We start from the raw sequence: 24,182 nt of genomic DNA, 5'->3' as shown, positions 1-24,182 counted from the left end.
ACAACAGAAAAAACAGATTTTGCCACCCCATCAATCTGATAAGACAAAGCAGGTAAAACATTATATGTAATATTAAAAGATGTATTTCCAAGAGGTTACAGAAAGCTAATTAGTGTTATTCTGGCCATTTAAACAAGTTCAGTAAATCTGAGCATGTGAAATTTTTACACTTTGTAAAATTAGCCTAAGCTTAATTCCCTAGCGTTAATGTAAATTCATTTCAAAATAATGCTTGGGAATGAACTTAGAAAGCAGTGCTAATTTGAATGAATGTGTCAAATGACTAGTGTACTTCTTCTGTGCAGGAAATAATATTAAAAGGAATCAGATCAGAAATAAATGTTTTATAAAAATTAGTAAAACAGTAATTAGTACTCTAAAATATACTCAATAAGTCATTTTATCGTTGATAAGTTTCTTCTCTAATATTTTAAATCAAAAGGAAAATAATAAATAGTAAACCAAGGTCACTAATCAGATTCATTCAATAAACATGTATACAAGGAAAATAAACCTTTAAAAATTATCCTTTTGTGCAAAGATCACTTGACTTTGCCTGTACTACTATAAAGCTATAAATTCACACGAAGTAAAAAAGATCCACAAAAAATCTGCACATGTTTCTCCTTACCTCCCATTCTCTGGCTGCAGCTTCATTAGTAGAATCCTCATTTGTTTCAGATTCTTCAAGCTTTTTTACTACTATAAATCCAGGTTCTCTGGTACATTCACCAGTATCTTCTGCATATATTTCTGGACTCCACTGAATGAAGAAGGCATACAAGTGGTCTGTCCTGTTAGAACAAGTGACTATTAATAATAGACCTAGCATTTACAAAATGGTATTTGTTAAATATCTTCACAAAACTTGAAGACTTAAAATACAAAATATACTATGCTTTATTTAAGGAGATAACAAAGCCTAATGTCAGGAAGACATTAACTCAAAAAAAATTTACTTGGCTGTATTCTGTCAAATTGTTCTCAGAAAACTATTAAGATTTTCCTTGGCATGTTTTTGAGTAAGCTCAGATGCTACCCATGATAATGTTTATCTTTAAAGAAACTAGTGATGGGAAGGGAAATTGAACCTGTGATTGTGACCTCATTCACACAATGACCTAATTATCTAAAACAGAAATAAACAATTTATAAATGTGGACATTACACAAAATTTTCCCAAGTCAATAAAAATTTAATGTGCTTAACTTTTAAATCATACTAAGAACACACAATGCATTCTTGGTTCAGAAACAGATGATCTAATCTTTTAAGTCTCTTTCTCCATTTTCAATTTTGTTTACCATAGCAAAACCTGCTATGGTTTGTTTACCATAGCAAAACCTGCTATGGATAATTAAATCCCTGATAAACTTATTTGAGGATCAAACACACATTTCAAATATCTATGTTTGTGGCTATCAATTAGCAGGGATAAGTGATTATAGATCATTACCTACCTTGAGGTAAGAACCATACTATTTATTTTTTTTATTTTTATTTTTTTTATTTATTTTTGAGACAGAGACAGACAGAGCATGAACGGGGGAGGGTCAGAGAGAGAGGGAGACACAGAATCAGAAACAGGCTCCAGGCTCTGAGCTGTCAGCAGAGAGCCCAACGCGGGGCTCGAACTCACGGACCGTGAGATCATGACCTGAGCCGAAGTTGGACGCTTAACCGACTGAGCCACCCAGGCGCCCCAAGAACCATACTATTTAATATTTTGATGAAACTTCTTGCTCTATGACATTTTAGCTACCTAAAATTCACCTTTTTTTTTTTTTTTTTTTTTTTTTGCATTAAACCACAAAGAGGAATAAAATTTAAACTGGGGTAAGTTAAGGGACACCTAGGTGGTTTAGTCTGTTAAGCATCAGACTTCGGCTCAGGTCACGATCTCAGTTCATGAGTCTGAGCCGCACACTGGGCTCCCTGCTGTCAGCATGGAGCAGCAGCACAGAGCCTACTTTGGATCCTTTGTCCCCCCCCACTCTCTACTGCCCCCACCTAGCTCATGCTCTCTCAAAAAAAAATGTATTAAAAAAAAGGGGGGTAAATTAAAAAACACAAAATAGGAGTTAAATTATTTTTAAAAGATTTGATGTCAAGTTTTTAAAAGTACTTTTCTACTGGTGTTAAGTGATATGTAAGATAATTTTAATTCAAGCAGTCTCAATAATGTTTTTGTTTTTTACCTTTCTTGTGGCACAGCAAACCAATATTCGTGTTTCTTATCTCTCTGTGCATACTGTTGCATTGTTGCACTTGCTTGAGAAACAAATGTTTTCCTCATTGGTTTTCCAACTCTGAGACATAAGAACTTATGCAATCGATGCCTTCTCTTTTCTTTTAAAAGTGCAGAACCTAGAAATGAGATACAAATAGAATTCATTCCATTCTCATATACCATGCTTAAAAAATTCAGATAGTGATGTTTATCTCCAAACTTCTTTTTTTTTTTTTTTTTTTTTTTTTTTTTTTTTTTCAACGTTTTTTATTTATTTTTGGGACAGAGAGAGACAAAGCATGAACGGGGGAGGGGCAGAGAGAGAGGGAGACACAGAATCCGAAACAGGCTCCAGGCTCCGAGCTGTCAGCACAGAGCCCGACGCGGGGCTCGAACTCACGGACCGCGAGATCGTGACCTGGCTGAAGTCGGCCGCTTAACCGACTGCGCCACCCAGGCGCCCCTCTCCAAACTTCTAACAAATATAGAATAAAATTTTAATTTACTGACACTTACTTAGATGAATTTTAAGGAACTTTTATTTTCTTCCAAAGGTAAAGTGACAGGTACAACCAGACCAATGAACTAGCACCCAAGTAATGAACTGAAAGTATGTCTAAGCGCATTAAGAAAAAAATGTGAAAGTTTCAGCAACTCTTCTATTAAATTTTTGTGTGGAACAACCATATTAAAGTAATTATATGCACAAACATAATTTTCTGCATGTTCTCTATCAACCTTCTAGAATAATATCTAAAAATATTTGCAGAACTTCAAAAGGTTTACTTTTCATATAGTTGTAATAAACAAAAATTTACTAAAAAATGTTTCTGAAGCTTTTACATATATATGAAAGTAGGATGTAACAGTCAAAAATATACTGGACTCAGCCATCTGGACAGTTTATTAAGCCTGAATTATCTCTAACTTCCCAAATAGAGATGCTGACGTAAGGTACACTGAGGGTCTGACACTATGAATGAATTCAGGATTTTGGACATGATGTTTCCGAAGTTGGCATACTATGGAAGAATAAGCACTTTACAGTCAGGAGAGCTGGGTACTAGTCATGGCTTTCTTCTGTACAATACTGCAAAAGGTGCATAATCTATATGAGCCCCAATATTTGCATCTGATTAAAAGAGTGAACCTTTACCATTTTCCCCACAAATATATTCCACAGCTGTGTACCTATTAAATCATGCTATATTATAAAGTCACTAAAAATTAGAAACCTGGATTATTTCCCTATGACAGAACTGCCAGCTACTTAACATCATATCCCACACCCAAAAACCCCACTAAAATGAAAGTAATCTACCACATTAGGTTAAACAGAATCCCTCACTTTATCTTTTTCAAAGGTTTCAAAATATAAGGCAACCATAAGACACAAGGATATCAAATAAAGATATTCACACCAGCATTCTTTACAATATCAAAGACAGGAAATAACATGAATTGTTAATAACAATTGAATGTCTTAACAATATGCAAGTTGTTAAAATATAGGGCCATTAAAAACCATATTTTCAAAAACTATAATGACTTGGGAAATTATTCATGACACAAAATATTAAGTAAACAAAGGATACAACACTATCATCCTGATTTTATATAAAAAATATCTATGTATAGATACTTACAAATATCAAAATCGTATACATGTGTATTTAAATGTGTGTGTATACACACATACACACCAAAAAAAAATGTAACAATTGTTAACAATGAGTATTTCATTGATGAATTTCAGGTAATTTTTATCAATTTTCTAAAAATTTCCTATACTTGTCAAATGTTCTTTAATGAACATTAGTTCTGAATAAGGAAAAAGGTATTACAAAGGAACTATTCATATTCAATCTTTTATAGACTTTTATTTGAGCAAATTAATTCTTTAACATCTACTGAATACAATCTTTAGATCATTAGGATATCTAAAAAAGATGGTGCAAAGAAAATTCAGTACGTATTTTAAAAACTGAACCAAACTCTGATGTATTGCTGGTGGAAATATAAAATGTGCAGCCATTGTGAAAACAGTTTGGGCGTTCCTCAAAAAATTAAACAGAGAAATACCATAGGATCCAGCTAATCTACTGTTGGGTATATATCCAAAAAAAATGGAAAAGATGGATCTGAGCAGATATTTGTACACTAATGTTCAGAGCAGCATTATTCACAATGGCCAAAAGGTGGAAACAACCCAAATGTACATTAACAAATGAATACATAAAAGCAATGTGTTATGTATAGTTAACCCTTGAATGAGACAAGGTTACGGACACCAACCCCCAACACAGTCAAAAATCTGCATATAACATTTGACTCACCCAAAACTTAACTACTAATAGCCTACTGTTGACTGGAAGCTTTACCCATAATATAAACACTTGATTCACACAGGTTTTGTATGTTATATGTATTATACTCTGTATTCTTACAATAAAGTAAGCTAGAGAAAAGAAAATGTTAAGAAAATCCTAACGGGTACATGGGTGCATTAAGCATCTGACTTGATTTCGGCTCAGGTCATGATCTCACAGTTTGAGTTCAAGCCCCGCATCGGCTCCGTGCTGACAGTGGGGAGCTTGCTTGGGATTCATATTCCCTCTCTCTCTGTCTCTGTCTCTGTCTCTCTCCCTGCCCCTCCCCTGCTTGTGTGCTCTCTTTCTCAAAATAAACATTAAAAAAAGAAAATCATGAGGTGGCTGGGTGGCTCAGTTGGTTAAGCGACTGACTTTGGCTCAGGTCATGATCTCATGGTTCCACGAGTTCTAACCCTGCATCAGGCTCTAGGCAGACAGCTCAGAGCCTGGAGCCTGCTTCAGATTCTGTGTCTCCCTCTCTCTCTGCCCCTCCCCGACTCACACACTCTCTCTCAAAAATAAATAAATATTAAAAAAAAAAAGAAAAAAGAAAAGAAAATCATAAGAAAAAAATACATTTACAGTATTGTACTGTAATAAAAAAAAAATCATGTATAAGGGGACCTGCACAGTTCAAACCCATGTTGTTCAAGGGTCAACTGCATAATAGAGTATTATTCAGCTTTAAAAAGAAGCAAATTTTCATACATGCCACACCAAAGATAAAACTTAAAAGTCATCGTGCTAGGGGTAATAAGCCACGTACAGAAGAACAAATATTGTTATGACTCCACTTATATGAGTTGCCTCATATATAGACAGAAGTTCACAGAGACAAAAAGTAGAATGGTGGTTGCCAGGAGGTGAGGGGAGGGGAGGGGAGAATGAGGAGTTACTACTTCACGGGTGCAGGATACCTTTCCTGTTTGGAAAGATGATAAAGTTCTGGAAATGGCTAGCGGTGATGACTGCACAACATGAAGGTACTTAATGCCACTAAAATTTACACTTAAAAATGGTTACTACGGTAAACTTTATTTCAGCAATAAATTATTGAATTTAAGTTTTATAATTTCATACGTAAATTGGATTGATTAGAATCAATATTCTGCCAGAATATCAGAAATGCTGGCTAGGTTCCCTGAAGTACACCCCATTACGTATTAAGTGGAAGCAGTGCACATTAGAAAACAACATGGTCTACTTTTCACTAAGTAAACTACTAAAAACCAAACTGAAAGAGAAATGGCGTTTTAATTTATCATTCTTGGTGCTTTATAAAGGGAAATGTTTAATCAGACAATGATGAACTTCCAGATACTTGGAATAATTTCAGAAATAAATTTGTATGTCTAATTGCGCTTTTTTAAAAAAAGGTACAATTACAAACTTTGGCAATTACACTATTACAATTACAAACTGCAATTACATTATTTTATGAGCAATGAAAAAAGACCTTTTAATGAGGTAACATACCAAGAACTAAGAGAAATGGAGAAATCAAAGGTATTCCAGAACTTGTGTGCATTTTCAAGAAATTAATTGTTTAAAGATAGAACACAGTCAGGAGGGTGTACACATGGTGGAAAAGATGCTCATTATGTGTATAATCCGCCATGGGATAAGGAAAGACAAGACTAGGAACTAGACACCATATACTTATCCCTGGAGAAAAGTAGCAGCCAAGGGCCACTAGATTGTCCTTCAGAGTGGCCTATGATACAGCAGCTTTTTAGTCCGTGAGGAAGGAGGAAGACAATATGCAGTAAGATGAATTAACTTTATATTCCTTAACACTTACCTTCTATATCAGCAGTTGCTATTTTATGCTTAATTTCTTTTTGTGACACCTGTTGAATATTTTCCCTTTGCTGCTTAGTCTGTTGCATAGTATGGGTTTTCCAGAGTTTCCGGAGTTGTTCTACCTCTGCCTCGGAGTCCAGATTTTGTTCCTTTCCTTGTTTTCCTTTGTTGACAGTTTGCTTTTGTTTAAAACCTGCTGCTTCCCCAAAAGATATACTTTCTTTTTCACCCTCTTCCTGATGTAGTGAATTCTCATTAAGAAAATCCTGGTCTGCATTTCCTTTTATACTTGTGCTTTGTTCTTTAGAGCCTGGTATCTCTTGAAAATTATCTGTAGCCTGATCTCCTTCCTTAATGGCCTTTTCAAGATTATTTACATCTGTTTTAAGAGAAGAAGTCCCAACTTCATTTGTAGAATGTCCAGAATCAGATTTTAAGTGATCAGTAGTAGTAGAAGACTCTGATATGGCTGTTAAACATTCTCCACCACTTTGATTGACAGTTTGCACAGATTCTGATGACGCACCAGATGATTTATCTTGTCGAAGCTCATCTGAAGAGACAAGCTCCTCTCGTATGGGAGAGAGTTCCGATTCTGTGAACACATCTTCAGAAAGAGACTCCTCGGTGCTCCTGGGAGCAGTGCTGGCACTATCATTACCTGCATCACGGGTTCTTGAGTCTATTTCATCAGTATTACTTCTTGTCATTTTCTTTAAATGGCAGAAATCCCTTCCTGATAACTGATCTATCTCTCTGTTAATAAACAAAATTAAAAGTTATTACTTTTTAAGTTGCAGTATTTTATTTCCCACGAACTTAACACTCAATTAGTACTAAAAAGGTTTCTCTAAAAGGGATATATCACTTAATAGCATATCAAAATTTGATTTATACTGATAGGCCAAATAATTAAGTCAAGCTTTTGCAATAATTTAAGATCTGGGAAACATCAATGTAAGATTTCCAAACTGAATTCATCTACCTGAAAAGAGGTTGAAGATGTAACTTTTGGGTGAAGCTATAATTCTACACTAAAAATTATTCATTAATGGAATATGGAAAATTAGCTTAGATAAAATTTTGATTAAAATTTTAAATGTCTTGATAAAGAAAAAAATACATTGATATTACCCACATGGATACATGAACACCCAGTGCTTATTTATTTACATAGATATTTGTAATCTATTTGAATAGAGATTGCACTAAAATATTAGGCTCAAATGCAAAGCTGAAGACCAACTGGAATAGAACTGAGGCAGTACTTACTGGAATTCTTCAGGCTACCAGAAACCACTCTTAATTCAGAGAAAACTTGTTCATCTAAAGGTTCAGATACTAGATATGTGAATGGTTTATATTCTATTAAGACTTCCATATTTAATGGCATTTGTAGATATGAGCACTAATGTTCAAAGTTAGATAGTTTAAGTTCTATAAGGAGGTAGTATAAACATCTATATAAAGCATGAAATAAAAGTCAGAAATTTAAAATGATGGTTAAAAGCAGTTTGTGACAAAAGGAAATTATAGTAGTTCTGAGTGGAGAAACCAAGAACATTTGTTTAAGAATAGAAAAAAGCAGGAATGTAAGCTGAAACAAAAATAACTGGCTGTCTCTGGATGGTGAGGCTGGATAATACTTTTATTCTTTTTTGATATTTTTCAAATTTCATAGAAGTATGTACAATTTTTATAACTAGAATAGGTAAAATGTATTTTTTAAAAAGGTGTTAGTTGAATTACAATTCATATATCTCTCTCCCTCCCTTATATCTGATTCACCTTAGGAGACACAAGCACGTGATTTGTGCTATTAAAAATGTAATAGTGTCATCTACTGGTGATCCATTCAAATTGCATATATAGGGTCTTGGAACTTGGCAAAAGGCAAAATTTTGAGAAACTGTATATGAACATTTACTTTTTTTAAACTTTTTAAAAATGTTTATTTATTTTTTTAAAACAGAGGCAGAGCATGAACAGGGGAGGGGCAGAGAGAGAAAACAAGACACAGAATTTGAAACAGGCTCCAGGCTCTGAGCTGTCAGCACAGAGCCCGACGTGGGGCTCGAACCCACAAACTGTGAGATCATGACCTGAGGTGAAGTCAGATGCTTACTAAGACCCTTAGGTAAGAGACAAAATTAATAAATGTAAGAGAATCTATGTTTGAATAAAGGCTGTAAAACCTTCACAGTTAATATGCTAAAAGACTAAATATTTATTTCTGTCAATGATGCTGCTCCCGCTTAACACGGTTCCAGAACAATACCTTTCAAATCAACTTCCCAAGCAGAAGATGGAAGAAAATCAATCAAATCTTATAAGTCAGTTTTGCTACACATGACATTACTCTGCAAAACTACTTGCTTTATTTATCTGATTTGCTGCCAAATAATGTTTTTAATTAATTTATAAGGCAAGAACTGAAAAGACGCTTCTTTTTGGAGGAATTTTTTAAATGTTTGGACCAAATGTATGGTCTTTCCAGGTGACATTCTAAATTATAAAATAGCGATCTGCAAAAAAGAGGAGCTCTACATCATCCTGGTGGAATACTTACAGATCATTCAACATAAGAGAATCCCAAAGAATCGTATTAAAAATCTCAACCGTGACTGACAATATACGCATACATATATAATCTTGTTTTTCTTTTAACCGAATCCTTTACTCCTTTATCTTTGTTTCATCCCTCCACCCACTTCAACAATACTTACTTGCTCAAAGTGACTTTGGATGATGATCTACAAAAATAACTAAAGTAGAGGATATTCTGGGAATTATCTGCACCTCTACAGAGGAGTTTACTAAGCCAAAATACTATCTATTGGATGGAAAGTATAATGGACACTTCTTGAATAAGGGATTTTATTCTACCACAGGTATCCTAACAACTCATGTACTCTGCCTCAGAAACAAAAATAATTTGCTCCTTTCCTAGCTAAGCAGTTCTGTACCACACGAGTTAATTTTAGAACAATGATCCACATCCCTGTGGACTAATAAAGGAACATATATCTTTGGCTCAGTTCAAGTGAAGCCATTTTTAAATGGTTGACAAAGTATGTATGGAAGAATAGAGGGTGTTCTTTTGTTACACATCAATTTTCTTCCTTTCTTCTTCTCCTTCCTTTTTTGGTATACTGTCTTCTTCCCCTTTTATTTCTTATTCCTCCTTTTTCTCTCTGGTCATTCCTGTGGTCAAGCACGTCACTTTCAAAGGCTGTGCTGAGTTGCAGTCTTATACCTATGTTATTTGAATCCTACAAATCCCTTGACCAGTATATTCCAAGGTTAACACTTTCAAGATTAACTGAGGAAGAATGATGCTCATGTGATCTCCCCCATATCCCACACTGGACTCTTCAGGCTCTTGTAAGAAAAATCTGAAAGCTACACTAGTTCACTTGTATTACCTTATATTAGTCACAGAAATAATTTAAAATTCTGTGTCTTTATAAAAAGAGCTGGTAAACACTAAATTAAATGAGGTTTATAGGTTACTTTAAACATCCAGTTCTCTGACAAAATATACAAATATAAACCTAAAACAATTCCTAATTGTTTAAGGTGTGTTAAGAATAATCTTTTCAATACTACGTATACTTTTTCATTATTGACAAAATGAAAAGCAGTTATAATAAAAAAAATACTAAAGAGTATTCGACAAGGGCCAACTATCTAGATGTAATAAAATCACAAAAGAGAATAAATACCAATCTTACATGGGTAAAGATTCCTTTATTTTGCTATCCAAAATTTCTTTGTACATTGCAGCTGACATCACCTCTTCCATTGGACACATGATGCCATATTCCTCACAGCCATTCTCTTGAACCAAAGGGTCAGTTTTATGTGGATCAAACATTATATTATTTGGTGTAACCAGCAGCACACCACTGACTGTGCCCTAAGATGAAAAAAGACAATAACATTTAATCTTCAAAGCTTAAATTTTCACAAAGTAGTCTAGCTGTTTTTACTACTTTTCTTCTGAAGTTAGGCCTTCTGTTATATACAAAAGTAGTACATTCAAGCATTATGACACTCTCATGAAAACATTTTACACGTTTTACACTAATTTACATTCTGCTTCCTGTGTTGTTCCCTCACTAGAGGTACCAAATATAGTTTCATATACACGATGCAGGTTTAATAAATTATGTGTTGATGATTCAATACAAGGGAAAAACAGCATAATCTCTTTAAAATATTCTTTAAAAAAAGTCTCTGTTTCAACTTGCCTCTGTTAATGCCTAGCTATTTGACTTGGGGCATGCAAAGTTTCAGTTTCTTCATCTGTAAGAATAGGCATAGTGATCATTTTAATTTAATCACGAAAAACTATGAAATTTCAAATACATTTAATAAATAGCAATATAAATACGAAGAGTCCAACCTCTCAATTTAAAAATGAGCAAATTAAAATCCATAGGAAGCCGATCCCACTAATATTAGCTAATACTTATTGAAAGCTCTGTATGTATCACACTTTATATAAATCATTGTCTATTTGATCTTCACAATCATAGCTATGAGATGATTATACTGATGGGAAAATTAAGGTTGTTGAGAGGCTAGACAACTTATCCTCAGTAATAAATAACATGGCTAACTGAAAAGCAGAGGAATCAAGATTAAAAATCCAGGCAGTCTGTGCTTTTTACTAAAATCCTTCCACATTTGAGTATAAACTACAGTCACTCCAAATGTGCTAAATATTCCTTAATCCCATTTTAAATCCTATCTATTACCATATTCCGTAAGTATAAAAGTGTAAAGCCAGACAGAATTCTAAACATAAAGTAAGTAGTTACTTCAAAGTTGTCTCATCTTTTCTTCTGAAGCTATTAAGTAGAAGAAAAACTCAAATCCCGCTTGATTGGTATCATATCATCCTTCAAAGTCCATATTCAGCTCTGGCTTACCTTTTTACCTTTTACCTGGCTTAACTTTAAAAACATAAAACTTAAACATAAAACATAAGTTATGACAGACACTACCATTAAAAATGATCAAGTAAAAGATTAAAAGCAGAAAACGCTACCTAAAATGGTCACCCAACTGTAAGTGGAAAAAAGTTATTGCAGATGGTTCAAGATAATAAAACATACTTATTATTTGTAGTAGCTACATGCAATATTGGAAAGAAGCATATGTGTTTGCAGGCATTTTGGTGGGTTTTGGTGGCAAAAAAAGAATCGATCTAAAACTCTAAACAGCATTTGTTTTAGTTCAGACCAGGGACCACCTAAGTAGGGAGTAACTTTATATAATCCATGGCCTACTCATATTTTGAACGGTATTTTAAATAGATTCATATATATCAGTCTATATTCCTGGATCATATGCCAACAGAAGTCAAAGAGTAATGGTAAAGTATGTTGTAGGGACATTTACATTGCCACAGATAACCTACGCAATAGATAATAAAGAGTATATACAATGTAAAAATCTTAAAGATTTCCGATCTTCTATCTTCCTTACTCTATCTTGTCCTGTATAAACTTGTTATTTGAGAAGAAAAATCAAGATCAGTAAGAATTAAGGAAAGCAAACACCAAGTTTTCGGAAAAACATCAGGTCATCCTTGATTTCATAAATTTCAAGTAAGCATTAGTTTTAAATAATGGCATAATATCAGGTTCACTGGCATAACATTACACACTATCTTTCACTTTTTTTTTTTTTTTTTGCAAAGACAATGATTATTAGGTATGTGTGACAGAAAAGGCCCAGTATTAATGATTATGCTTTAATTCAGTATACCTATTAATTCTAGAATACTGCTACTCTTAGTAGTATAACTACAAAAATCATGTGTAAAGCCTCTCAAAAACTATGCTTCTACTTCTTGGATTAGAAGAGGCTTAAAGCCTTGCCCCTTAACACTAGACTGATCAACCTGGTAATGTGAATTCCCAGGAATTCACCCTCATTTGCTGCTATTGAAGGATGTGCTAACATATTCTTCAAGCTTCTCTTCCTCTGACTCTAGGTGGGACTCTGAGGTATTGTGTCAGATGTTACTCTCCCAAATCAAGAGTTGGCCACGAGAAACACTACTTCAACATAAAATTCACAAAAACCTTTTGAGAAAGTAACTGCTCAAATTCATCTAACCCAAGACCAAGTTTGAAATTATATTCAAACTCATCTAACCCAAGACCAAGTTTGAAATCTTACTGAAATTCATCTAACCCAAGATCAAGTTTGAAATCATAAACTCATAGTTAAGCATTCCCCCTTCATTCTTTTTAATACTGTTTCATAAATCTGGATATATTATCAGGAGCAAGAACATGTTACAGTCAGAGGTTTCAAATTAAAATATCTTCATAATCCACATGACCTTCAGAAATTTTAATCACAGATTTCTCTTTAGTATTAACAACTGTCAATCCTTTATGTGCAATTACCAGACTAATCTTCCATGGAGAAAATAAAGTCTGTCTGTAAAAGTTACCACTTACACTATAATATTTCTGTATATACTAGAAGATAAAAAACTATGATGTGGGAAACCATCCCAGCAGACTAAACGCTTGTACCGATCTTTTTTTTCAGTCTTAAGTCCACTCTAATTTAACTATTATAATTATTGTTGATAAATTTCCACAATTTTTACATAAATAACCTTTACTACAGTAAACCTATAGGAAGAGCCAGCCTCCAGCAAGTGATTAGGTTCCAAGAACACCAGGCTGCAGGTTGTTCCTAGCTCTGACAATGACTTTATCTTTGCTTTGATACTTGAATAAAAATGTTATTCAAATACTTACAGCTGAAATTCTGCTTCTAGTCAAGAACTAATTCTGCCTAAAACTACTAAAACCATACACACACACACACACACACACACACACACACACTACATGAAAGGACTATGTGCAGCTACTAGAATGTAGGGGAGTGCCATGTGAATAAGGGAAAACAAATAAGGATGAACTCTTCAAATGCCACAGCATACTGACTGGAGAGTTTCCAGGCCAGAGGCAGAGAAAGGAAAGGAGAGATGAGCCCTTCCCATTGAGAATGCTTTGAAGGTCCACAGAAGGTCTTCTTTCAAGTTTTTAGCTGAGCACTGAATGCTACCTATGTATATGGCAACTATCCCAGGATGAGAAAAGAAGCAACACTCAAAAGAAGCAGAGGAAACAATTCACAGAGACAACAGAGAAAGGTACAGTTTGTGTTCTTAAAAAACACTCCAAAAAAACATGTAATTTACAGGGCCCCAGAAAACTCAGAAGGGAATTGTCTCAGTAAAGGGAAAAACTAGCTATAGTTGCTTTGGTTCTGCCCAACAAAACTTAAAACAAGTCATGATATGATCAAGCTGTTTCCAAAAGACAACTGAGTCACAGAAAATAGCACAAAAATAGGTAGAGAAATATAAAAATATCTGGCACCCAAGAAGATAAAATTTATATCTGATATCCAGTTAAAAATTACTAGGCATGTAAGCAAAAACAAAAAAGTGACTCATCACAATGAGAAAAGTCAATTAACAGAAACAAATCCAGAAGTGAGAGAGAAAATAATTCACAGAAAGACATTAAAATAACTATTATAACTATATTCCATATATTCAAGAATAAATAAGATAGATTGTGCATGGTAGTTATGGAGAAGGAAGATATGAGAGCCAGTTTGAACTCACAGAGATGAAAAATATGCTCAATAGAATTAAAAGCAAACTAGACATGGCAGAAAAAACATTAAGTGACCTTAAAGGTATAGCAATTAAAACTGTTCAAAAAATAGAGAAAGAGAAAAAGAAAAAAGAACAGAGTATCAGTGAGCTATGAGACATAACATCAAACAGCCTAAAATATGCATAATTGGAATTCCCAAAGAAGAGGAGTGGATGGAGAAAAAAAAATTGAGTATGGTCCCAAATTTTCCAAATCTGATGGAAACTATAAATGCACAGATTCAAGAAGCTCAATGAATCCTCAGCAAAACAAATAGAAAAATACGCCAAGGCACACCATAAACCAATTGCTCAAAATCAGTGATGAAGAGACTATTTTATTTAAAAGATTTTTTAATGTTTATTTATTTTTGAGAGAGAGACAGAGTGCGAGTGGGGGAGGGCAGAGAGAGAGGGAGACACAGAATCCGAAGCAGGCTCCAGGCTATGAGCTCCTATCTGTCAGCACAGAGCCTGAGGCGGGGCTTGAACTCACCAACAGTGAGATCATGACCTGAACCAAAGTCGGATGCTTAACAGACTGAGCCACCCAGGCGCCCTTGAAGAGACTATTTTAAATGCAACCACAGAAAATTATCTATGTTGTACACAACACCAAATATAAAAATTGTGTTAAGAGTTCTCTTCAGAAATAGTGCAAGACAGAAAACGGGAGGTCTGAAAGAAACATCTTTGAAGTTCTGAGAGAAAAAGATAAAAACATGTGTGGCTTCTAAAGTTAATAACATACTATAGTTACTTTCTAAGTAATATCTGGAGTTTATTCTCCAATTCTGTTATTTTACTATACTCCCTCTGCACACTAGAAGTTCTTTGCATACAAAAGCAGCAAGGTGTGGCAGATGAAATATTCACACTGGGTTTGAATTCAGGCCATGACAGAGAAACCTTACCTTGGACTTTAACCGTTCCTGAAAATTTGTTTGTTTTTTTCCTGTGAAGAATGAACAGAACCACCTATTTCATAGGATTATTTTGAGTTGAGGAAATAACTAAAACATCTCATATACTTTCTGGCATACAGTAAGTATTGAATAAACAGTAGTTATCTTCTTTTTGTGTGCTATACCAAGTTTGCAAGAGTTATCACTCCAAACAGTGCCCAGAAATGGTCATTTTATATCAGCTTTTTGAAATATTCTATCAATAGCAAACTAGGGGTAATTTATTATAGTAAATTTATATCCCATTGCCTTTAACAACTGCAAAAGACCACCGGATTCTAAGTTAGTTATAAGCAAAGTCCATACAAAGTATTTCCACCAGTATCTTTTTTTTTTTTTTTTTTTTTTTTTTTATTTATTTTTGGGACAGAGAGAGACAGAGCATGAACGGGGGAGGGGCAGAGAGAGAGGGAGACACAGAATCGGAAACAGGCTCCAGGCTCCCAGCCATCAGCCCAGAGCCTGACGCGGGGCTCGAACTCACGGACCGCGAGATCGTGACCTGGCTGAAGTCGGACGCTTAACCGACTGCGCCACCCAGGCGCCCCTACACCAGTATCTTTTAAAAATATTCAAGCAGTTGATGTCAATAATTTAAAATGTAAATGTCAAATCGTGATATTTCAGTAATAAAGCATGATTAAAAATTCTTACCTTGCCAGTGGTAATATATTTGCAATTAATTTTAAGAAATTTCTCAGTAAATGCTTCTTCTTCCTCAGAAGTTGAAGATACAACTCGTGCAGGTCGAATACCAGTAAGAGTGGATAAGGGAGTTGCTTCTTTTGGGTGGACTACATCAGGATTCTTTAAAAAAAATAAATAAAAGCACTTCAGAGAACTAAAAACAAATTAGCACATTACTAAAGCCAAATGAATAGCTTTCCCTAATTCTCATCACATTTTGGAGGTTAGCTCAAAATATTCTCATTTAAAAAAAATATACAGGAAATAGCACTGTTTTCACATTCAGTAAAGGTTTCTCACAGCTTAAACTTACATTTTCAATGATTTCTTAATGGGTTATATATTTATGAATCATCTGGAAAATGTAGGAAAACTACATCTCTTGTACCTTCATACCACACACACACGCACGCATGCACACACGCACGCACACATTCAGTTGTTCCTGAGACCATTTAATATATCCCTCAGGTGTTGGGAGCAGAGAAAAAATGGGAGTGCTTGTCTGTGATACATAGGAACTCAGCCAAAACCATTCACTGGAAGAGCCTTTTAAAATATTAAGCTACAAAGAGTTTATCAATGCCATTCTACAAGGTATTAGTATTATAAAGTAATATTAAGTAATTAGATCACAGATTCTTAACTCTTTTAGTGCCACGGACCATTCTCATAGTGAAGCCTACCTAAGGGCCTTCTTTTCAGAATTTTTTCAATGCTTAAAATATAGGACTACAAAGAAAAACAATTATATTGAAACACAATTATCAAAACATATTTTAAGACTGGATATATATTTTTAACATAATAGTTATGTATACATAATTGATACATAAATGCTTCCTTATTAAACATGAAATAATAAAACCTAGTGTCGACACTGATAATTACAATTTTGAACTAGATGGCTATAAACAATATTTCCAATATCTATAACACTAAAGTGATTTGAAAATATCTGTGAATTGTATTGGAGACACAGGCATGCACAGTGCTACCCTACAGTTTGCTTATAGTCTTAATTTAAAAAATATATTTCAGTTAAAATTGTCTATATCCAAGTTCAGAGACTCCTTAGAACTCATGGTTCCTCCCAAAGTTCAACACTGTGTACAATGTAGGAAGGCTAGACAAATGTTCTTTATTCTTTGTTTTAAATACCTCCAGAGGCACTTTACACTTCCTGAATTAACGCACAGTGTCTTGTAGAACAGTTTTCATAGCAGCAAGGTTCTTCAGAAGTTTGGGCTAAAATTAGGCACTTCGTAACTAATACCCAATAGGTTTGACTTGGCCTTTTGAAAAAATAGCCTCCTCTTCAATCTCAAAGACTCTGAAATACTTGAAAAGCACTCTCAAATTTTAACATTACTTTTTCTGCTTCAATAAATGGATTTAACTCCTTAAGTCTATGTGAGGATAAAATTTTAGATTCCCTTTTTGAATTTCATATCTCTCTCCTAATATGCTGGGGTGAAATCTCTACCATTTGGGCAGATACTCGACATACATTTTTTGAAGGAAGATCAGTACAGAATGCTGCAAAATAACTATATTTAATATGTTATGATCACATTTTTGAAAACCTAAAATAGAATTAGATTTTAACAGCTGCATAACACTATTCAATCATTAATATTCATTAACAAAGTTCTCAATCTTTTTATTTTGTGATACAAACTAATCAAATTTACACTCATTGAAAAAGGGATATTAGTAATAATATTGGATATTTATGATTATTTGTTACATTTAATGGCTATATGAGCCATTTAATCTTCAAATCATTGATATGGGTATATACTATTACCTTAATTTTAAAGGAAACTTATGGTTAACCAAGTTCAGTAACTTTCCCAATAAGTAAGATGAAGCTAATATGTAAACCCAACTTGTCAACACACGAACTAGTAAGCTTAACTGCAATACTATACACGTTCCCTTTCAAATATTCTTCTGAACAACTGATACATGTGCACCGGGGGAAAAAAACCAACTCCAGAGCCATTGGAAAGCCCCTTGCAGGCTGGCACAAAACTATCAACAAATTTATGGTTGTTCAGTGACTGCCAAATCCAGCTGACAACATTACCTACTATGTAACCATATCATTCACAAAAACTATAATCAAGAAACACTGTCAAATGCTTTCCTTATATGAAGATATATCTCATTGAACATGATCTGTTAGGTTCCCTCAAAGTCTCAAATTCTATATCTACAGCAATCCCGATTTGTCAATGCAATCCTATTAAAAAGAATATATAGATTGGCTTAGTAAATGTTCAAAGTATAGCACATAAGAGTACATTTCTTTAAAAAAAAAAAAAAGCAACATTCAGAGGAATTGTAATTAGATATCATAATAACTTACATACATGTACATTACCCAAATGATCAGTATCTCTATGTAGCTGGTTTTGACTGGTATTTACAGATTCTGATTCTTAATGCAGTGAGTTGGAAGCTCATCAGGGCTTTGTGAAGTTTCTTTGTGCAATTCTGTTTTAGCCACTAGGGATAGAAAGGTCCTTAAAAGTAAAGAGTATAAACATCTATCTACTGAGCCTCAATCATTGCCCCAAATATTCAAATGTGCAAAAAGCAAAGCATTGCTAGACCAAGTGAACCGAAAAGGTTGACTTATGGTCATCTTTTTTTGTACAATATGATTAAATATTACACATTTTGATATTCCAGCTATAAAGTGGTAATAAAGAATATGAGCTCTGGATCAGACTACTTGGTTTGGAATCCTAATTCAGCTACTAGCTAACCGAAGGACCTCAGACACAAATTACTTAACATCTCTCCCTCAGTTTCCTTATATGTAAAATAAACACTGTTATTGGTCAGGTACCAGAAGAAGCTGGTGGCATATCAACTTGAGTTAATTTAGAGAGTTTAAAAATGGAACTATTTACAAAAGTATTATGCAGCGTATATGAACAACAGAGGCTTCCTTATCATCCATGGGCCTAAAAAGGTTAAGGGGAGAAACAGATACCTACATAGGGATCTGTGGAAAGGGTTGTCTGATGAGATGAGAGGTTGGAGAATGCAGCCACTCTGAAGTGACCTTGTAGGGAGGGAGTTAGGAGAATAAATATGCCCCTTTCTCGCTTCTTTCGTCTTATCTTCTGCCAATGTTCTCGAAAAACCAAAACCAGGAAAAGCAGGTCTAGGGAGCCTGCTGATATAGTCTAAAGCCCAAAAGAGGATAGAAAAGGATGCAGAATTGGTCCAGAAGAAAAAAAAAAACAAACCAGCCAGGCCAAGTTGAGGTTGGGAATAAATGACAATACTTACTGACACACGGTAAATTTTAGCTATTTATTTTTTATTTACACTTAACATTGGTTCCACCCCTTTCCATGTTTCTTCACCAATATGTGAAGAAAAAAAAAATGTGAGAAAATTGTTTGACCCTGGAAATTCTCAAAGATAATATTTTTATGTGATAATTATTTAAAAAACCCACTGAGATCCTTTATACTAACAAAGCCAGGAACCTATCATTTTTAGCTTCATTGGTAAGCCACTAAACAGCTGAACATTCAGAAAACTACAGGTGATTATTAGAAATATAAACTCTGACAATTTCTGGGAAAAACATGTGACAATAATACTAAATGAGTTGTATCTAATAAAACGTAAGATCCTTGCTTCTAAGGGACTTAGAATGGCAGACATAAATCCAATGATTATAATACAGAGCTATAAATACTTGAAATATATAGAAAGTTACATAGGAATATTATCTTGGGAGTCTAGTAATTAACATAGTTCTAGGTAAAAAAATACAGTTTATGAAATTGCCGTTCAAAATAATTATTTCTAACTATTGCCTATAATCAATAGGGAAAACTTCAAGAACTCAATGTTTCTTAACTCCTTCCTGGATCCATCCTAGAGAGAAAGAACTTATTCATTATGACCAGTTATATTAAAGGATACTTTTTGGGCATCTTTGACAGCAGTTGAGTCACTACAGATTAAAAGGTCATTCATATGCCTTTTTATTTTCTCCCTCTATTTCACTAGCATGGCAAAAGTGAGGAAGAGAGCATTTCACACAGGAGAAGGCCTGGCCTTGTTGCTCCCTTGAGTTTCAACATTCTCTTCTTTCTGATCTTGTGCCTTTCAAGAAAGTCAGTTGGTAGGAAGATTCAGGTTAAGGATGAGGGACAGAAAAGGACCCCATAGACTTTTTGTCAGGCATAATGCTACAGTTGTTTCCACAATTTCGCTTTAGGCTTTGAAAAAGAAGGTAAATTAACCTAACGCTACATCTCCTTTGCTGCTGCACTCCTTGTGAGTACAGCTCTTTCTAAGTCTTATGGGAAAATAGTATGGCTATGTTCAAAAACATATTCTTAGATCATTTAGTCCAGCAATACCTACTCATTAGAACCTGACTTCCACATTCATCAACAGTGAAAAATAGAATATATTCCTTTCATGTGACTGCATTCTAAAGTACAGTGCTGTCATATTTATATAAATAAGATATCCAACAAATACATATTTGAAAATGACCCCACTTCTCTCTCTCTCTCTCTCTCACACACACACACACACACACACACAGTCCCTGGGCAAAGTAAAAAACACTTATCAATATATCATGTACTTTATTCCAAGAAAGAAGTGCAACTAGTTTAACAACAGAGGTTAGAAACCAATGTCTAATAATTTGTAGGCAAATTAACATTAATAATTTGTATTTTCTTACTCATAGGTCATTTGGTATCTTAAACTGTGAGTGCAAACTGGGCAGAGAAAAAAAGGATGTCTCCTAAAGCAGGCAAGGCAACACCAAAAAATCTCCCACAGGAATTTAGGCATTTAATATACGAGTAGCCTTTTATATATAACCATAATCTTTAAGCCATCATGAAAATGGGAAGTCATGATTAGTATGAATTTACAAAAAAAGGCACAAAAATATAATTCCTTTCAGAGAGATTTTAATCAAAATTATTAAATACCATTTGGTCCTTTAAAATTCATTTGTAAAATGTAACTTATATAGAACATTCCTTGAAAATGCTAGGTAAATCAATCCACTATTAATTGCTAAGAATACTTAGAAGAATGGTTAAATGACAAATTATTTAAAATTTTTTTAACATTTATTCATTTTTTTTTACTTTTTTTTTTTTTTTTTTTTTAAATTTTTTTTTCAACGTTTTTTATTTATTTTTGGGACAGAGAGAGACAGAGCATGAACGGGGGAGGGGCAGAGAGAGAGGGAGACACAGAATCGGAAACAGGCTCCAGGCTCCGAGCCATCAGCCCAGAGCCTGACGCGGGGCTCGAACTCACGGACCGCGAGATCGTGACCTGGCTGAAGTCGGACGCTTAACCGACTGCGCCACCCAGGCGCCCCTAACATTTATTCATTTTTGAGAGACAGAGAGAGACACAGCATGATTAGGGGAGGGGCAGAGAGAGAGAGAGAGTGGGAGACACAGAATCTGAAGCAGGCTCCAGGTCTGAGCTGTCAGCACAGAGCCACTCACGATGCGAGTTCATGACCTGAGCTGAAGTTGGACGCCCAACCGACTGAGCCACCCAGGCACCCCAAGATGATAAATTATTTAAAACTGTTTATTTTTTAGAGTGCACATGTGTCGGTGAGAGACAAAGAGAGAGTGAGAGAGAGAATCCTGAGTAGGCTCTGTGCTCACAGAGCCTGCTTTGGATGTGGGGCTCAATCTCACGAACCGTGAGAAATCAAGAGTCAGATGCTTAACTGACAGAACCACACAGCTGCCCTGATAAATTATTTTTTAAAAGGCAGTGTGTCAAAAATAAACTCAAGTGTTCTAGGTAAATAAAAACAGTGACAGAAAACTGAAATAAAAATTAATTGGGCATGGACTTCCTATCATGAAATTGTCATGTATGTCAGGTAAAACTCCTTCTTTAAATTATTATATGGCATTTATAAGAGAGAGTTGATGAATATCTTTGGACTACCACCAATAACAACAGTGAGATAATTTAAGCTGTTTGGTTTAATAAGAATGTTCCCTTTAACACCTGTTACGTAACAAAAAAACAAAACAAAACAACAACTGTTATGTAACAGAATAAAAAGGTAAACTTTGGTTTTAACCATAGTCAAAGTAGAATAAAAAACAATGAAGATGTGTGTGTGTGTATATATATATATATATATATATATATATATATATATATATGTATATATATGTATATACGTATATATATATATACACAGTGAGATTTCTTCATAGTTATCTTTGAAAAGTAGGGACACTTACAGTGGCCTTATCAAATTCAGCCTCGGAAGATGTTGGTGACAGAGGACTTATGGGACTTAAAGATGGAGAGCTCTCAACACTGGATACATATTCAGGATCAGGAACATATAAAACCTGCAAGAAAACATTCAAATGAAGATTCACTCAAACTGAAATATTAACACCTGAATGGTGTTCTATAGGCAAGTACCATTAACGACCTTCACCAATAAACAGAAAATAAAAATATTCAGATTTAAAGAATATTTATTACAATAATTCTAACAACACAAAAAAAGATATTTATATTCTATTTAGACAAGTTTGATAATAAATAGTGTCAAAGACAGGGTAGGGAAACAATAATTATCATATACTATGGGTGTTCCTCTTACAGGACAATTTGGTAACAGCTAACAAAATTTAAAATGCATGTATCATTTAACTGATCAATTTTACTTCTAGGACTTTACAGAAACTCCTGCATATATAAAAAAGAGCAAGATGTACAACAGTGTTCTCTACATCAATGTTTATAATAACAAAAGAGCTGAAACGGTGTAAAGTTACTGCATCTTGTTAATATGTCAATATAGTGCAACACTACCTACACATGAAAAAGTCTGAGGTGAAGCCACACTTAAATATTTTCTAAGAATCAAAGTTAAATTAAGACAAAAAGAAAAAAAGAGATAGAAAGGCTTCTGGAAGAGGATACAAACTGTAAATGTGGTTGCTTCTAGAAAAGGAAACTAGAAGTCGAAGATGGGATAACTTACCTTTAAAAATTTTTGAGTTTTTTATCATGTACATGCTATTGCTTTGAGTATTTTAGTAAGATAATTCACAATTATTTTCAATTTGTATTAAAAAAATTAATATGCATACAAATGACAATTTTCTCTTCTAGAGCCAATATGATTTGTTCAAAACATGCATAAAATTATTCCTAAAATTTCCATATTATTAACTATACTTCAATGGATAATTTCTGTCTTACTACTTAATGCTTCTAAGTACCAATCATTAAAAAAAAGATACCTGTCCAGTAACAACTGCTCGGGAGAATAACTTATTTAATTGAACAAGCTCGTTGGGCGTTGTATCAAATTTCAGGGCTATACTATTCAAAGAATCCCTTGATTCAACCTGTTTAAAAGAAAAAATAAATTATTTGAATCTGTTAAAACAGAAAAGCTACAACCTGATGTTTAATACCATTAATATGTCTGTGGACCAAACTCACATTTGATTAACAAGTGGTATTTTCCATCTTTAGATATAGGATAACTTGAGAAATTTTGTGTTTTGTTAGCAGATGGTCTCAACCTATTATGATACAGTGTGTATGCTTTATCACAGTATATCATAATTATATGTGGGCCTCTACTGCAAGTAATTTCAAAATACACAATATAATTTACAAAACACAAATGATTTTTATTTCACAAAGGCTTTAAAAATGTACTATTCCTTTAAATAGTTTCTAACACGTATGGAACCTAGAAACATACAAATTTTATTTTAGCCAAGAATGTTTGTATTAAACTGAAAATACTGTATCTATATGTTTATATTAAACTGAAAATACTATACCTTTATGTTTATTTTTTTTTTTTTTTTAATTTTTTTTCAACGTTTTTTATTTATTTTTGGGACAGAGAGAGACAAAGCATGAACAGGGGAGGGTCAGAGAGAGAGGGAGACACAGAATCGGAAACAGGCTCCAGGCTCCCAGCCATCAGCCCAGAGCCTGACGCGGGGCTCGAACTCACGGACCGCGAGATCGTGACCTGGCTGAAGTCGGACGCTTAACCGACTGCGCCACCCAGGCGCCCCAATACCTTTATGTTTATATTCTGCCATTTAAATATGCAAATTAGATAATATGTGAACCAAAATTTAGCAATCTACTTCTAAATCATTAGTATATTTCAGTGATTGTATTTACAGAAATCTTAAGTCATGGGATTTTGCCAATTATCCTGAAAGAAAAAGTCATTTGATCAGTCAGTATATGCCTTTGGAGTCCTCTATGCATAAGGCATTATAAGAGCTCTATAGGATAAAATTAAGCGTAACTAAGTGGTATTAGTGCACAAGGGATTTACAATATAGTTGAAAAATAAGAAAGACAAAAAAGGTTTCAAG

The 24,182-nt window shown here is 34.2% G+C and overlaps 1 protein-coding gene across 12 annotated transcripts in view; it reads right to left on the bottom strand.

The window, feature by feature from the left end:
* OXR1 (oxidation resistance 1) overlaps window positions 1-24,182 on the bottom strand; it is a 445,487-nt gene that overhangs the window by 32,581 nt on the left and 388,724 nt on the right. For all 12 annotated transcript variants that reach the window (XM_058698819.1, XM_058698817.1, XM_058698822.1 and 9 more), the window contains 7 exons: window positions 23,073-23,180; window positions 22,053-22,166; window positions 15,730-15,882; window positions 10,140-10,324; window positions 6,404-7,161; window positions 2,199-2,367; window positions 632-794 (listed from right to left, as the gene is read on the bottom strand). In XM_058698819.1, the coding sequence (XP_058554802.1) occupies window positions 632-794; window positions 2,199-2,367; window positions 6,404-7,161; window positions 10,140-10,324; window positions 15,730-15,882; window positions 22,053-22,166; window positions 23,073-23,180 (1,650 nt within the window). The remainder of the gene's footprint in view (window positions 1-631; window positions 795-2,198; window positions 2,368-6,403; window positions 7,162-10,139; window positions 10,325-15,729; window positions 15,883-22,052; window positions 22,167-23,072; window positions 23,181-24,182) is intronic.

This window comes from Neofelis nebulosa, chromosome 14, assembly GCF_028018385.1.
Source record: "Neofelis nebulosa isolate mNeoNeb1 chromosome 14, mNeoNeb1.pri, whole genome shotgun sequence".
In the NCBI taxonomy this organism is placed as follows: domain Eukaryota; kingdom Metazoa; phylum Chordata; class Mammalia; order Carnivora; family Felidae; genus Neofelis; species Neofelis nebulosa.
The sequence above is the reverse complement of the archived record's forward strand: the minus strand, read 5'-3'. Positions and strand labels throughout refer to the sequence as shown.